Source organism: Aulonocara sp. 'chitande type north' Nkhata Bay, linkage group LG7 (genome assembly GCF_057382095.1).
Source record: "Aulonocara sp. 'chitande type north' Nkhata Bay isolate Kocher_YH1m ecotype deep benthic linkage group LG7, A_spYH_male_GT1.1, whole genome shotgun sequence".
NCBI classification, from domain to species: Eukaryota; Metazoa; Chordata; class Actinopteri; order Cichliformes; family Cichlidae; genus Aulonocara; species Aulonocara sp. 'chitande type north' Nkhata Bay.
This window is the reverse complement of record NC_141350.1, coordinates 15,087,024-15,100,062: the sequence shown is the minus strand read 5'-3', so window position 1 is coordinate 15,100,062 and position 13,039 is coordinate 15,087,024. Positions and strand designations below refer to the sequence as shown.

General features: G+C 40.7%; 1 protein-coding gene across 1 annotated transcript; it reads right to left on the bottom strand.

Annotated features, from left to right (window-relative positions):
• Positions 1–2,359: 2,359 nt before the first annotated feature.
• LOC147324818 (CD81 antigen-like) lies at positions 2,360–13,032 on the bottom strand. Its single transcript, XM_086298940.1, has 8 exons — positions 12,872–13,032; positions 11,116–11,230; positions 6,122–6,219; positions 5,946–6,020; positions 5,692–5,805; positions 5,463–5,564; positions 3,451–3,534; positions 2,360–3,334 (listed from the first exon to the last, which is right to left on the bottom strand). The coding sequence occupies exons 1-8, from the start codon at positions 12,935–12,937 to the stop codon at positions 3,269–3,271; spliced, it is 720 nt and encodes a 239-aa protein (XP_086155066.1). The 5' UTR covers positions 12,938–13,032; the 3' UTR covers positions 2,360–3,268.
• Between the last annotated feature and the right edge of the window lie 7 nt (positions 13,033–13,039).

Sequence of the window (13,039 nt, the reverse complement as noted above, 5' to 3'; positions counted from 1 at the left end):
GTCCTCCCACCTATTTCCTATCTCCTCATTAGCTGGCATGCGTGTGCATACATTGTCTGAGTCTTCCCTTGTTCTTCGTTGCATCAACCTGCATGGTTGGGTGTTTCCTTGTTCTGTTTCCCCCCCAGATATTCCTAGTTTTCAGAGTACTTGCTCCTGTTTAACTGCACTTTGTATTTTTGTTCAAGAGTTCAACATTAAAAGTCCTTTTTTAAGTTTATGTTCCGTCTCCTGAGTCCAGCGTTCTAGTTCATATCATGCCTCTCAGCCGTACCTTGACAATAATTGGTCACCTCACTAAAAAGTAAAAACTTTCAACGTCCTTTAAGACACACACACACACACACACACACACACACACACACACACACACACACACACACACACACACTCAAACTGTCCATTTAAAGAGAGCCCAGGGTCTGCTGAAGCATTTAAACCTGAGTGACGCAAGAAGGAGGTGTGAAGGTTGTAGGCGTGGATGATTTTTCTCCAGGTGAAAGTTAATCTAATTTGCTTGCCAAACCTCAGTGCTGATTCAAACATCCAGCCAAAATGTGAATAATGGCCGCTGATTACACCCATGTGTGGTAACTGAACATCCCAGAGCAAACCCATGGGCATTGCTGTGCTTCTGTCACAGCTTCCACTCCTCTGCCTTTCCATGAAATTTTGGGTGCAAGCGTCAGGAAGCAGTTTTCAATCAGCCACAAGATCATTAATGAGATCAAAGTTTGATTTTTGATTTTTTTTAACAGGAAATGCAGCTTCCACATATTGTATCCTCCACTCTGACTGTAACGCGCTGTTATCTAAATATTATTGCATTGGTTTTTCTTTCAACTTGGAACCAAAGTACACGCCCAACAGACCAAAGTCAGGCCAAATGTGTGGGCTTGCACATAACAACACACGATGATATGATAACAAAAATCAAAGAACAACATGCCAGAGATTGTCAACCAGCAAAATGTAGGTTTAAAAACACGTGAGATGAGCACAAATGCTTCGTTCTCTGATGAGAAAGCAGCCAGAGCAAACATGTGTACCGGGTGTGTCTGCCAAAAGGGCCAGAAAGACAAGTCAGTTCACTTTTTAACTGAAGTGACTCTGCTGCTGCTGCTGAGGATGGTGGTGGGGGGGTGCTGAGTGAGCAAGAAGCTAACAGTGCCACCCGGTGGTGACTCGCATCAAAAACGGCAGGCCTGTGAGCAGGTTTGAAACAAGGCGGCAATCAAGAAGAAACTTAAAGAGCGAGATGGTTCAACAGAGCGGAGTCCTTAATGTTGAACAGAGAGCTCACGCACGGCATGTTCTATACTGAAAAGCTCACAGTGTAGAAACTGGATGTTTTTATGAAGCTGTGGATTCACATGGACAACCTGGACATGGCTCAAAGATGGAAACTTTTTAAAAAATGTCCGAGTTGCATATTTTTCCTCCTGGATAATTATCAATAATAAAAATAATAATAAATTTTTATTTATATAGCATCTTTCGAGACGAACTCAGAAAGTGCTGCACATAAGATAACAAATAATAAAAAGGTAAAACAGACAATATAAAACAGGCAAAAATTAACCAAAAACAGTTTTAAAAAGGTGAGTTTTGAGTTGTCTTTTAAAAACAACTACCGAGTCCACGGTTCTTAATTTATGAGGGAGAGAGTTCCAGAGTCTCAGGGCCACAGCGGCAAAAGCTCTGTCAACCTTAGTTCTCATCTTAGTCTGTTTTATAGCAAGTGAGCCCTGATCAGATGACCTCAGGGACTTGCTAGGGACATAGGGCTGTAGCAGATCAGAGATGTAGGGTGGTGCCAGTCCATGCAAGCCTCTGAATGTCAAGACCAGGATCTTAAAATGTACTCTAAATTCAACAGGAAGCCAACAGTGATGCAGCAGTGATGAATGTAGTGGCTGCTGGGTAGGAAATAAGAACTGAGATATTACCAAATGAGAGTAATAAGATTAACTTTAGTTAAAAGAAGATGGTTTTTGACCTGCTGTGATTTAAATTTGGAAGTGTGGCTCTGCTCTGGGACCTTGCTCCTTATTCCACAAGCATTAGCAAATCCTTAGTCAGGGAGAGCTCGACAAGGATTCAGACACAATATAGTAAGGAGGAGCTGGGTTGCCAAGTGGCTTCCAGAGGCTAAAGTGACTTAAATACTACATCTTTTATGAGACTTGCTCATACAAACTATTTTGGAAGTGCGTGCTATCACTGAGATTAGCACAACCAGTCACACGGAGTGGCAGCTATCTGCCATGACCGGTTGGGCGTGACGGGAGGGAAATAGAACAAAAGACAGAAACGACAGATGTGTTTCTCTTTTGTTAAATGTTGTTATTTTTGTTTTTAATTTAACTAATGGGAAGCAATGTGACAAAATCCCTAAGACATAAGAAAGCACTTCAACCTATAGATCACAAGCAACGATGCAAGAAAGCAAGCCCCTGAGGGCCAAAAGCCAGTGCACTCCCACTGCCAGCCCGAGCCTGGGTAAGTGAGGAGGATCGCGTCAGGTAAGCCATAAATCTTTGCCAAGTCAAATATGTGAATAAGAAAGTTAATCCTCTGTGACAACACCTAAAGGGAGTAGTCAAAAAGGAAAAAAAGAAAAGAAAAAAAGACAAAGATGAAGACGAATCAATGGTACAAGAGAGTTAGCATAATTTATTACAGTTATTAAAACCGGTTATGAGCGAAGATATTGATGTTTTATCCTATTTTTTTTTTAAAGAAAGGTGTTTAGCAAGTTCAAGTAGGAAGAAACACACAGCGGACTGAAAACATGCTCGTCGATTCTTCTTTTGCTATTTGAGCAAAACAGAATATTTCCTTCAACTATTGAAAGCCTGCCACTTAAATTACTATCACACTGAAGCAAGATGCAACAATCAATCAGGGAATACACTAACTCCTGTCATGAACATATGAGAAGTATATGTACAATTTATACATCTGTAAAAACAGAATTAATGACTGACAGATAAATATTTCACAACAAATTGCATGTATAAAAGATTTATAATGAAGACATTTTCCATGATAAATAAGGAAAATCTCACTGCTAGAAACTACGATACTGTCTAAATAGTTAGTGAAGACAGATCTTAAAAACAGCTTTCAATTCTCTAGAAAATAAAACAAATGCAGAAATATCCATCTTGTGACTTAAGCATGAAGAAGTGGAGCCGATGCACAGAAACACACAACAAAATGATTCCAATACAGGATGGTGCGGCTCTTGCTGCCTGTTGCACTGCTAGTATACTCCGGGGCTATTGCGGATCCCGCAGCAGAGCACCATGGTGAAGATCATCTCAAAGATCTAAATGTGAAAGATGAAAGCAGTTTAATTCAAAGGGAGTATTCCAGTACCTGCAATGTTATCACAGCTGATGAAAGCAGAGATTTAGACAAATGCATTTTCAATCTAATACCCACCATGATGACAGCAACGACCAAGGCGGCCAGACCGATGACGTAGAGCTTCTCAGAGAAGAGCTCGATCAGTTTATAATGACAGCTCTGACAGGGAGAAAGAGGGAAAATAAGGAATGCTGACCACGCCACAGTAATGAATGAGAATGCTCTTCACTCTGCACACATACTGTTACGGCTCACTAATAACTGAGAGCAGAGCCTGCAGTCAAAACAAGGTGGAGAATATCCGCTTGTTCTGATCAGTTTTCTGAATGGTGAATTAAATGATTTCTGATAGCAATGTTCATATTAACAGTTATAAGAGGATACAAGTCATTGTTAATGGTATCACCAAGTTTGGTCATTTACTAAATATGATGAGGTGTATCCTTGCATGTGTCATGTCAGAATCTCCAAACTCTTTTTAAAATCACGATGACAAGTAATTGTCAAAGAATAAAAATCTGACATTTTAGCCTTATTTTACTGTGTTTTTCTATTCGTGCATCTGTGTATGCTTTCACTGCACCGGCACTGTGTATGGGATCATTGCCATGCTGAAAAATGAAGCCCTTGCCAATCAGACGTTTTTCATACGATATTAAAGTCTGATTCTACTTTTCTGTGTTCGGAATTTCAGCAATTCAAGATTTCCAACACAACTAACTGAAATGATGCCTCCACTGTGTTTTATCGATTGTTTGTAGACACTCACTGACGCTGATTTTAACCCAAAGTTTCAAATGTTTTCATTCATCACTTCATTTGACCTGTTGCCACTGATTTCCAGTCCAGTTTGTGTGTATTTTGGCATACCTCAGCCTTTGCTCGCTCTTTCACTTCCTTAGGCAAAACAGGAAGAATTGGCTAAGAATGGCCTCTTGACAGCTATCCTTCCACTCAGACCATCTCTGATGACGATTCAGGGAACAGTGCATGGGTCAACTGAAGAGCCAGATGCATCTAGTCTTTGCTGAATGTTTTTTCCTGTTTCTTAAGGTCGTGGCTCAGATACTGTTTATCTGCTATATATAAACAGCTTTTTCTAGGCCTGTCACTTCTTTTGTTCTCCAATTGTTCACTCTCCTCAAATCTTTAAGGACACACACAGCACACAGTGCTGAAATATGCTAAGTTTTTAACAAACATTTTTTTTAAGTCACCATGTTGGTGCAAAAGTGCAACTTTATGCCTGTCAAACTGTGTTTTCTGTAAATTTAACGAAAGAAATGGGAACAACTTTGTGTTTTTATGATAGACTGACAGCAACAGTGGCTAAAGAGGCAATTCAATATTGATTCTTTGCTAAGTTGTCTGTTATGTGTAGCAATAACACTGATTTGTTCCTTGAGCCTGAGAGGTGTCTTAAGAATATTGCAAACTTGTTATACCTGAAATTTCTTAACATTAACATTTTCTGTCTAACGTGACCGCACTGCAGTCACTGAAAAACCAACAAAATACCTACAAATCTACAAAACTACAGGAAAAAAAACGTGAATCCTACATAGTAATGAGAGCTAATCAGCTCTGCAACACTTGCTTGGTTTCAGTCCAGCTGTCCCTTAGGGAGATATCACTGCAAATTAAGACAAATCCTAAAGGGAGTGGTCTCTCCAGAGTGACAGTCCATGATGAGTAAGGAATTACTGAATGATGTGAGCACACATGTGATTCACTTGCTGTGGCCTTCACGGGACTAAATGTATTTTAAATGTACTTGAACATATTACATTTGGGACATGTAGCAACCCAGTTCCTTAGTAATACTTTACAGTGATTTTTTTTTAATATTACAAAAATATAATAAACAAGCTTACATTAGTATTAATGTTGTTAGTAGTATTATTACTACTAATACTTGTTTGTGTGTTAATTTATTTCGATCATGGAAACAATATACAAAGTTCATTAAGCAAAGAAAAGAAAAAAAATGCTTTACAAAATAAAGCTAATACATTTCAATATTGTTTCACCTGTTTTTAGTTACATATTGAAAAGGAGTGGGAAGACAACAAAAGATTTGTGCATACCTGAGATCTCAACTGAAAATCCTCTGGAGACTTTGTAGGACATAAGGTGGTGGCAAGTTGTAAAAAGAGAGCCGTGTCGTCTCCTTTACCGCAGCAGTCGAGCTGAACAAGAAAGAAAACACAGGAACATGAAGTCAACAATATTTCTGTACCCTGTCATTTCAAAAACAAAGCAGCAGGGCCAAAAAAAAAAAAGAATGTGATGATTTTTTCCCCCATCATTTCGTACCGTTTTGTGGAAGACATCCAACACCTTGATGGCGCTGTCTTTACTGGCAGACCCAGACACATCCATAGCCTTGATGTACGCAGAGTCGTAGAAATTGATCAGTTCTTTGGAGATCTGTGAATAATCAGGAGTGGGGATGGGGTGTTTAACAGACACAGCAACAAACAGAGACGATTCACTAGAGGTGCAGAGAAGGAACATCAACGCAGACATCAAACATGCTGTGAACCGTGACTGTGTGTGTGTGTGCTTACAGTGTCCCTGTTCATGAAACCCCAGATTGCTGCAGCCACTTCACAGGCAAATAGGATCACCAAAAAGAAGAAGAACTACAAATCAAAGATATTTATTTTAACTTCAGTGACTCCAAAGATTAAAATACTTTATTTGGAAAAAAAAGTGTCACTTGTGGATAAAACGGTATACTCACTGTGCCCAGAAGGCACTGAGATTCCTGAATGGCACCATAACATCCAAGGAAGCCCACAAGCATCATAACAGCTCCCACAGCTATCAGTATGTACACACCTGTAAACGCACAGTGAGCAGGAAACTGTCCATCAACGGCTTAAAGACATTTGATTTATCATAGCGACAGCGCATCATCAGCACCACTAGAGGGCAGCAGTGTTAGACCTGCAAGTTCCCACTGCTCGCTAGTCCACTGCTCATTGTTTGGGTTTTGACTTCCTGATGACTCTGTAGAATGAAACTGTTGACATCCTGAAGGTAAGATTCCAGATCCTGACTAAGAGAGGCAGAGATGACTGCGTGCTTCCCTTAGGGGAGGAAATTCCCTTGAGACACCCTCAACCCCCCTCTGTACTGACCTCTGACCTGGACCATTATACTTCCCCAGGAAACAGAAGGACAGACACTCACTGACACCCACCCACAAATGTACACACATTTTTTTTATTTGCAATTTAAACTGGCATTATGTTTAAAAATATATATATTTTAAATGTAAATGGCACATAGCCATAATGGAGGCACTCCACACTAGCAGAAAGTCAATGGATGGTAATAAAGCTCCAGTTACAGCAGAGGCCCGGTTTGTGTTTTCTGCAGCTTAAAGGAAAAAACACTGTGTGGGTGCTAAAAATCTGTTTTGCATTATCGGTGTAGGATTATATAAAAAGTAAATTTACTTGAAATGCAATAAAGTCTCCTTCAGAATTACTGTGCCCTCTAATCTCTTCTCGTGTATACATGAGTTGCTTTACTTATTGGTGATAACATGAAACCAGTAATTTGACGTCGGTTGCCTCACATGAAGCCAAGTGTAATTGCTTTATTTACTGTTAGAGTCTCTAAAGGAAATTGACTGTGTTTTATAGATTCAGCATTTGCGTTGTAGGAAAAAATTTCATGTGCAGCATCAGTCATGTGGAATTGTCTCCTAGCAGGCGTTGCATTCAACTACACCCAGCATGAAAGCTGTGCTGTAAGCACTGTGCGTACTCGCTTTCTACCACTTTTGTGGAGATCTCCTATTAAATGGCAGCATATTTGTGTTACACCAGGAAATTTGCCCACGCAAAAGAAACACACATACAAAAAAAGAATAACTGCAATCAGTTTTCTCCAGAGGCATCACGAGAAGGGTGCGGGTGGACACCGCTCAAACACACACAAAAAATCTTAATGAAAACAAATTATCAGCATGAATAAAAATCTAGAAGATATAACATTCCTGACAAACTGCAATTTGTTTGATAATAATCTCATGATATCCATCCAACGAGCTATAACTTTAAGAATCCTTTTAGAGATTTTCTGCTATTTTACAGTTTTCTTATTTCTTCTGTAGCTCAGGTTTAGATTTCAGAACATGATATTGGATAACACAACATGATAGGCACAATAAGCAAGAAATTCTCATGATACTAAACCATTCATTCATTTTCTTTCACTTATTTTATTCAGGGAGCCTATCCCAGCTCTCACAGGGTGAGCGGTGGGGTTAGGCCCTGGGCAGGTTGCCAGTATGTTGCAGTGTTAACACAGAGACAGGCATGTGTTTGGACTGTGGGAAGACACATGCAGAAAAGTTCCAGCCTAGATTCACTCCCATGACTTTCTTGCTGTAAGGTGGCAGAACTAACCACCGCACCACCTAATATTAGACCAGTACTTCCCAAAGTACCCAAAGTAATCTCACCTTTTAAATCCCCAAGAGTACAGAAGATCTCATATTACGAGATGATGTCCAAAGACTAGACTCCTGAACCATGTTAGAGGGGAGTGAAACGATATCTTCAACTATGTAATTCACAAAGCATAAAAGACTCCATATAAAGGGAAAAAATTCAAACTAGGAATATGAAAATCAGTCACAGCCCTTTCTATCCTACATTTACAAACTTCAGAGGGCAGCTGCTAAAGTTAGAGCTGCTGGACTAAACTAGCAGCGTGCAGTGTACCGCTACTTTTACATAAGATGTGAAGGGGGTCTTCTAGCGGTGCTTTTAGTGGGAAATGGTTCGGGAACAGTCTGTTTCTGGCTTTTCTATTCTTGTGTGCATAAAAAAACAAAGCACACCGATCCTCTAATGTGGCCTGACAGAGCAGTCTAAAAAGGGGACAGACAGTAAGTGACTCTGACTCTGTTGCATCTGCAGGTCTCCAATACCTCACACTGTACCTCATTTATCACGCAGAACTATCTCCCATCCTTAGATCTGCGCTCTCTGTGTGTCGACTCACTACCCCTCCTTTTTCGTTCTCTTTTGTCGCGCTGTGAAACGGCTACCAGGGCCAGTAACCCGGCAACGCGGCAAAGCAGGCATTATTTCCACTGCCTTCCATTACTATGACAACACCTTTTGAAGCTTGAAGGCTATTGAGACTTTAAGGGAGACAGGCGATTTTAAACCCCCGGGGTAGTTCATTTATTTCTTGTCTCAGAGTGTAATCTCCCCAAGTGGTGGTGGTGGGGTGGGCGCCAGCTAAAAGCCCCACTTGCTCGTCTCATCCAGTATTTAAAAAGGGAAAAGTCAGGAGCAAGACAACGGAGACGAAGCCTGTTATACAGCATGTCAGTGGAGAAATTATGTGAGGAGGGTTAGTTGTTTAAAAAAAAGATCTATTTGGCTTTTCTCTTGTTATTTCAAAGACTTTAAAACAAAAAGGGCAGACAAAAGAGACACACAAGGACTTTTTCCATTTTTCTGACCGAAGCGGCTTGTTTGAATCAGAGGTTGAACCGAAAGCCTGCATCAGGACCTAAGTGTAAGATAAATAAGGATTATTATGAACATTGAAATCACGCAAGCTACTTGAAAAATTCCAAGAAAAGGGGGAGTTGCAAATGAACATAACAGATCCAATTTAAAATAAAAAAGTGGACCACCCAAAGAGCTTTACACACATGCTGATATATCAGGGGCAGTTTGGGGGTTTGACTCACTGGGCTACAGAGGTGAGAATAGTGCAGTTAAAAATACAAGGAAATGTATCTACTTCCTGCCACTGAAAATAGTGGTCTAATTGGTTGGCTCCTCTCTCATTGTGATTGTACTGTCAAATATGGTGATTTATCATGAAGCCGAACATGGGGGCATGTATAAAGACAACTGGCACTTTTAGAGTTCACAACATTGTGTAAACCTTCTGGGTTTAGTCAGCTCTTGGCTTGCCTTATAAGCTTTTATCCCTTGTTTTCCAGTCCTGGCTGTAATCTCATATTTACATACAGACATGAGAGGGGGAATTAATTCTTATCTGCCTCTAAGAGCCTCATTATTAAGCATGTTTTGTAGAAATGTACAGTACGAGGAGTTGTAACACTACCCAGACCAGACTACTGTCAGCTGCCACAAGTAATGGGTTCAAGCTCTGGTGAAGAGGCAGGATGGTGTGTATTTTCAGTCTTACATAAATACCACTTTGGTGTGCCAGCATGCTAAAAACATCCATTCCAAACTCTAATTTGAGGGATAATGTGCAGATGTACAAGGTTTTTTTGAATTATGTAAGGGCGTATGTCTAAGGGACAGGGGAGGAAAAAAGAAGAAGCAGTCTCTTGATCTTGCCTGGGTGGGCCCCACTTGCCGCCCTGCCTTTAAAATCACGAGTGTGTCTCGCCTCTATAAAAAGCACGGCCCGCCTTTGCTCCGTATACTTACTGAGGAGTAAGTATGGGAGCGCAGCAGGGGCCCAAATGTAAATTAATGGGCTCACTAGAGTTCACCACCACAACAAACCAAGATCACGGACTGCTGACATTTTTAAATTGTATCATGTATTGTAGGTTTCATGGCCAACCTTAGGACTTCTGAGGGCAGTGAAGGAGACGTGCTTGCAACCCATAACCTTAGTTCATGTCGTGGGCATGACACAACACAAAGGTTAAAAAATGCAAAACATGTGCAGTTACAGAGATGGAGCTGCGGTTCAGTAGTGCAGAACTCCTGAATTTTCCTGAGGATAAAATACTTTAAAGTGTGAACAACAGAAGGCTCATGATCGCTTCAGCTGCGCTCTTAGACCACTTTCTCAAAGCCAGCATGTGTTTAAACATCTGTCTGAAGCATCTGGCCTCTCTCTTGAAAGAACATCAAGGCTGGGACTTTTTCCATAAACTGAATCAGAGATGTTCTCCTGCATGGGCCTTACAGCATGTGGACTGAGGTGTAGCTCCTGGCCCTGCCGCTTTTAATTCATGCTGTGGATGTACGCAAGTCCTGTTTCCTGGTCTTCTTAGAGGTCGTGTCACGCCTACTATTTCCAAAATATCTGGATGTCACTCACAGCTCACCATGAAGCACGTGAGTTAAATTTGATCACTTTGTTAAATGTAAACTTTCCATCATGATAAGGATGAAAAACGAGGGCAGAGCAGTTTCCTTATATGAAGTAAAGTATCCTTAAAATAGAAACCTGACTCTGAATGAGAGGGTGGTATGAGCTATAATGTAAGAATCCGTAGATGCCAAAATGAGGCCACTTCACTCTGTGAATATTTAGCTTTGAAACATAAAATATTAACAGCTTTCCCAACATTAAATCTGGGCACAATCTCCCTGTGGTGTTAAAGCCACCTCAAAACTGGTCTAAGAATAATCTACTTGTGGTAAAAGTTTTGAAGACCAACTCAAAACTATGATTTCCATGAGCTCTGTGTGTGTTAGGGAGGGGTGTATTTCAGGACAGTTGGTGGCTCGCAAATGTTTTCTGGTCCCACCCAAAAAGAATTAATCCCCAACACCTGCCCAATTTTTTAAATACTCCTTAACAATAAAGTTCACTTTTTTTTAAATTTCTTCCCCTTTAAAAACATAATTACACATACTTTTCTTTTTTTTTTTCCCACATTTTCTCCTGGTTGTCCACACCTCTCCTCTAGCAGCCCTCCTTGCCTCACTACACACAGTCCTGAGGACCAGTTCACTATTATTCAAATTATTGGTGTATACTCACTGATATAGAAGGTGCCCGGTGCCTGCTGATCATCAAACTGAAGAATGAGGAGGTTGCTGGTCTGACTGTCGTGGCGTAGCCACAGAGCCACTCCTAAGATCACACCTCCGGCCAGCTGTCCCAGAAAGAAACAAAAAAAGGTTTTTAATTGTTTTGTTTCATATTTTTTGGTCACTTTGATGAATCCTTTATGAGGATCAGACCCACCTAAGTGTCTGAAATGAAAGTGAAAAGGAAGCATGAATATTAAAATCATCCTGTAGTTTTTAAATTTTAAAGACTTTTTAGAAAAGACCCATCAGCATGTTTTACATGTGACAGCACCGTGACATCTAAGACAACATGAAAGCTGACTTTCGGGAGATCAAATCCACACCAAAGCCTTTCTGCTAATATCTGTGTGTGTGCGTGTGTGTGTGACCTGTCCCCCTGTCATTTAAGAAAAGAAAGGACATCCTGACACCTCAGTGACCCACGACACAGACATGTCCACGCAGCATTGTTTAAAATCGACTCAACTTCAACTCCCTGATCTCTCTTCTAAATTATGTATCTGATGAAGCAAAAATATATTGACAAGTGTCATCATAGAACAGCTAAAGTGCACGTAGCTCCTGTTATTGTTCACATGCCCGTGTTTATATCTGCACTTTTCTTTTCGTTTCTTTTTTGTGTTTTTTGGCCATGGCTGAAATCCATTGTTCTCAGCAAACAGGAAACGGAATCCTCAGCGTGAAAATAGCAAAATGAGGAAGAAGGGGCTTAGCGCTTTTACAATGACAGGCACAGCAGTGAGGCCAGCAGAGGAAACACTCAATCAAGTGCAGCATGTCCAGGATATGGGCATTCTGTTCGTCCTAAAAACAAAAACACACTCTAAACAGGCAAACCAAATGGAAATCTAAAAACACCCCATGCAAATGGTCAATTCTGCACTTAAAATGGATATCTATAGTTTGCAGTGATGTACTGATGTACCCAGATTAGGCTGTTTAACTACTGTGGCTTGTCCCATATTACTGAAGCAAGGAAAAAAGGGACTGCCTTGAGAAGAGCTCAGTTTACAGGGTGAATGTACTAAAATGATGTGAAATTTCACACAGTGCAGTCTGAGCACGATGTTTAGGAATTAAGGAATTTGGGAATTACTCTAGGAAAAGGAAACAGTCGGAGGGAAACACCTATTCCCGTCACCTAAATGTCTTTCAGTCTTTTTTTAAACTGAAATCTTTTTTTTTTTTTGTCTGGAGTTCACAGTTAAGGTGAACACTGGTTAAATCAACGGTGGACCTGAAGTACAGATGATGAGTGACAGGCAGAGAGTACAATCCCGGTAAAAAAGACTGGGAGGGGGGGAAAGAGACACCAGCCAGCCTGGAGGGCTTTTACCTCCCGGCTCTTTCACTCACTTTTCCCCGTTTGCTCAGTCAGGCTGAAAAGAAGTTGATGAAGGTTGGGAGAGCATTTTTAGCTCCTGCCAAGAGTTTGTGCGCTGTGCCTGTGTGGATGGATGGATGCTGCCCTTCTCACTAAGAGGGAGCAGCTTAATTTGTAGAGCAGTTCAGGAGGGAAACTCCTCTGTGCTTATCTTTTTGAAATTATTTTAAGCTATGGTCTTCACAGATGTGTAAAATTGCAGCTGTTAAATCAGTTAAACAGAAAACGAGAGAAACAAAAGAAGAAGAAGCAGAGGAAGTCTACGTTACTCAAATAAATTTAGAACTAACGTCGGAGAACAAAAATATGGTCGACTCACCCAGAAAATAAAATTAAAGAAGAATAACATATATTTAATGCATTTCGTACAGCCCGTAACAGCCATGTTTCCAGGTCTTGTCAGCTCGTCCTTACGCCCAAATCAAACAAGTTGTGAGAGTGAGAGGAGTCTACTTCCCAGGATCACACAGTCACTGCCGGGGGGAGG

Bases quoted from the DNA above. Each gene is read 5' to 3' on its own strand.
- LOC147324818 (XM_086298940.1), bottom strand. From the start codon at position 12,937: ATGGCTGTTACGGGCTGTACGAAATGCATTAAATATATGTTATTCTTC. The intron at 6,220-11,115 runs GTGAGTATACAC...GTGCGTTTACAG, and splicing joins ACCGGGCACCTTCTATATCA to GTGTGTACATACTGATAGCT. The intron at 5,806-5,945 runs GTAAGCACACAC...GATTATTCACAG, and splicing joins GTTTCATGAACAGGGACACT to ATCTCCAAAGAACTGATCAA.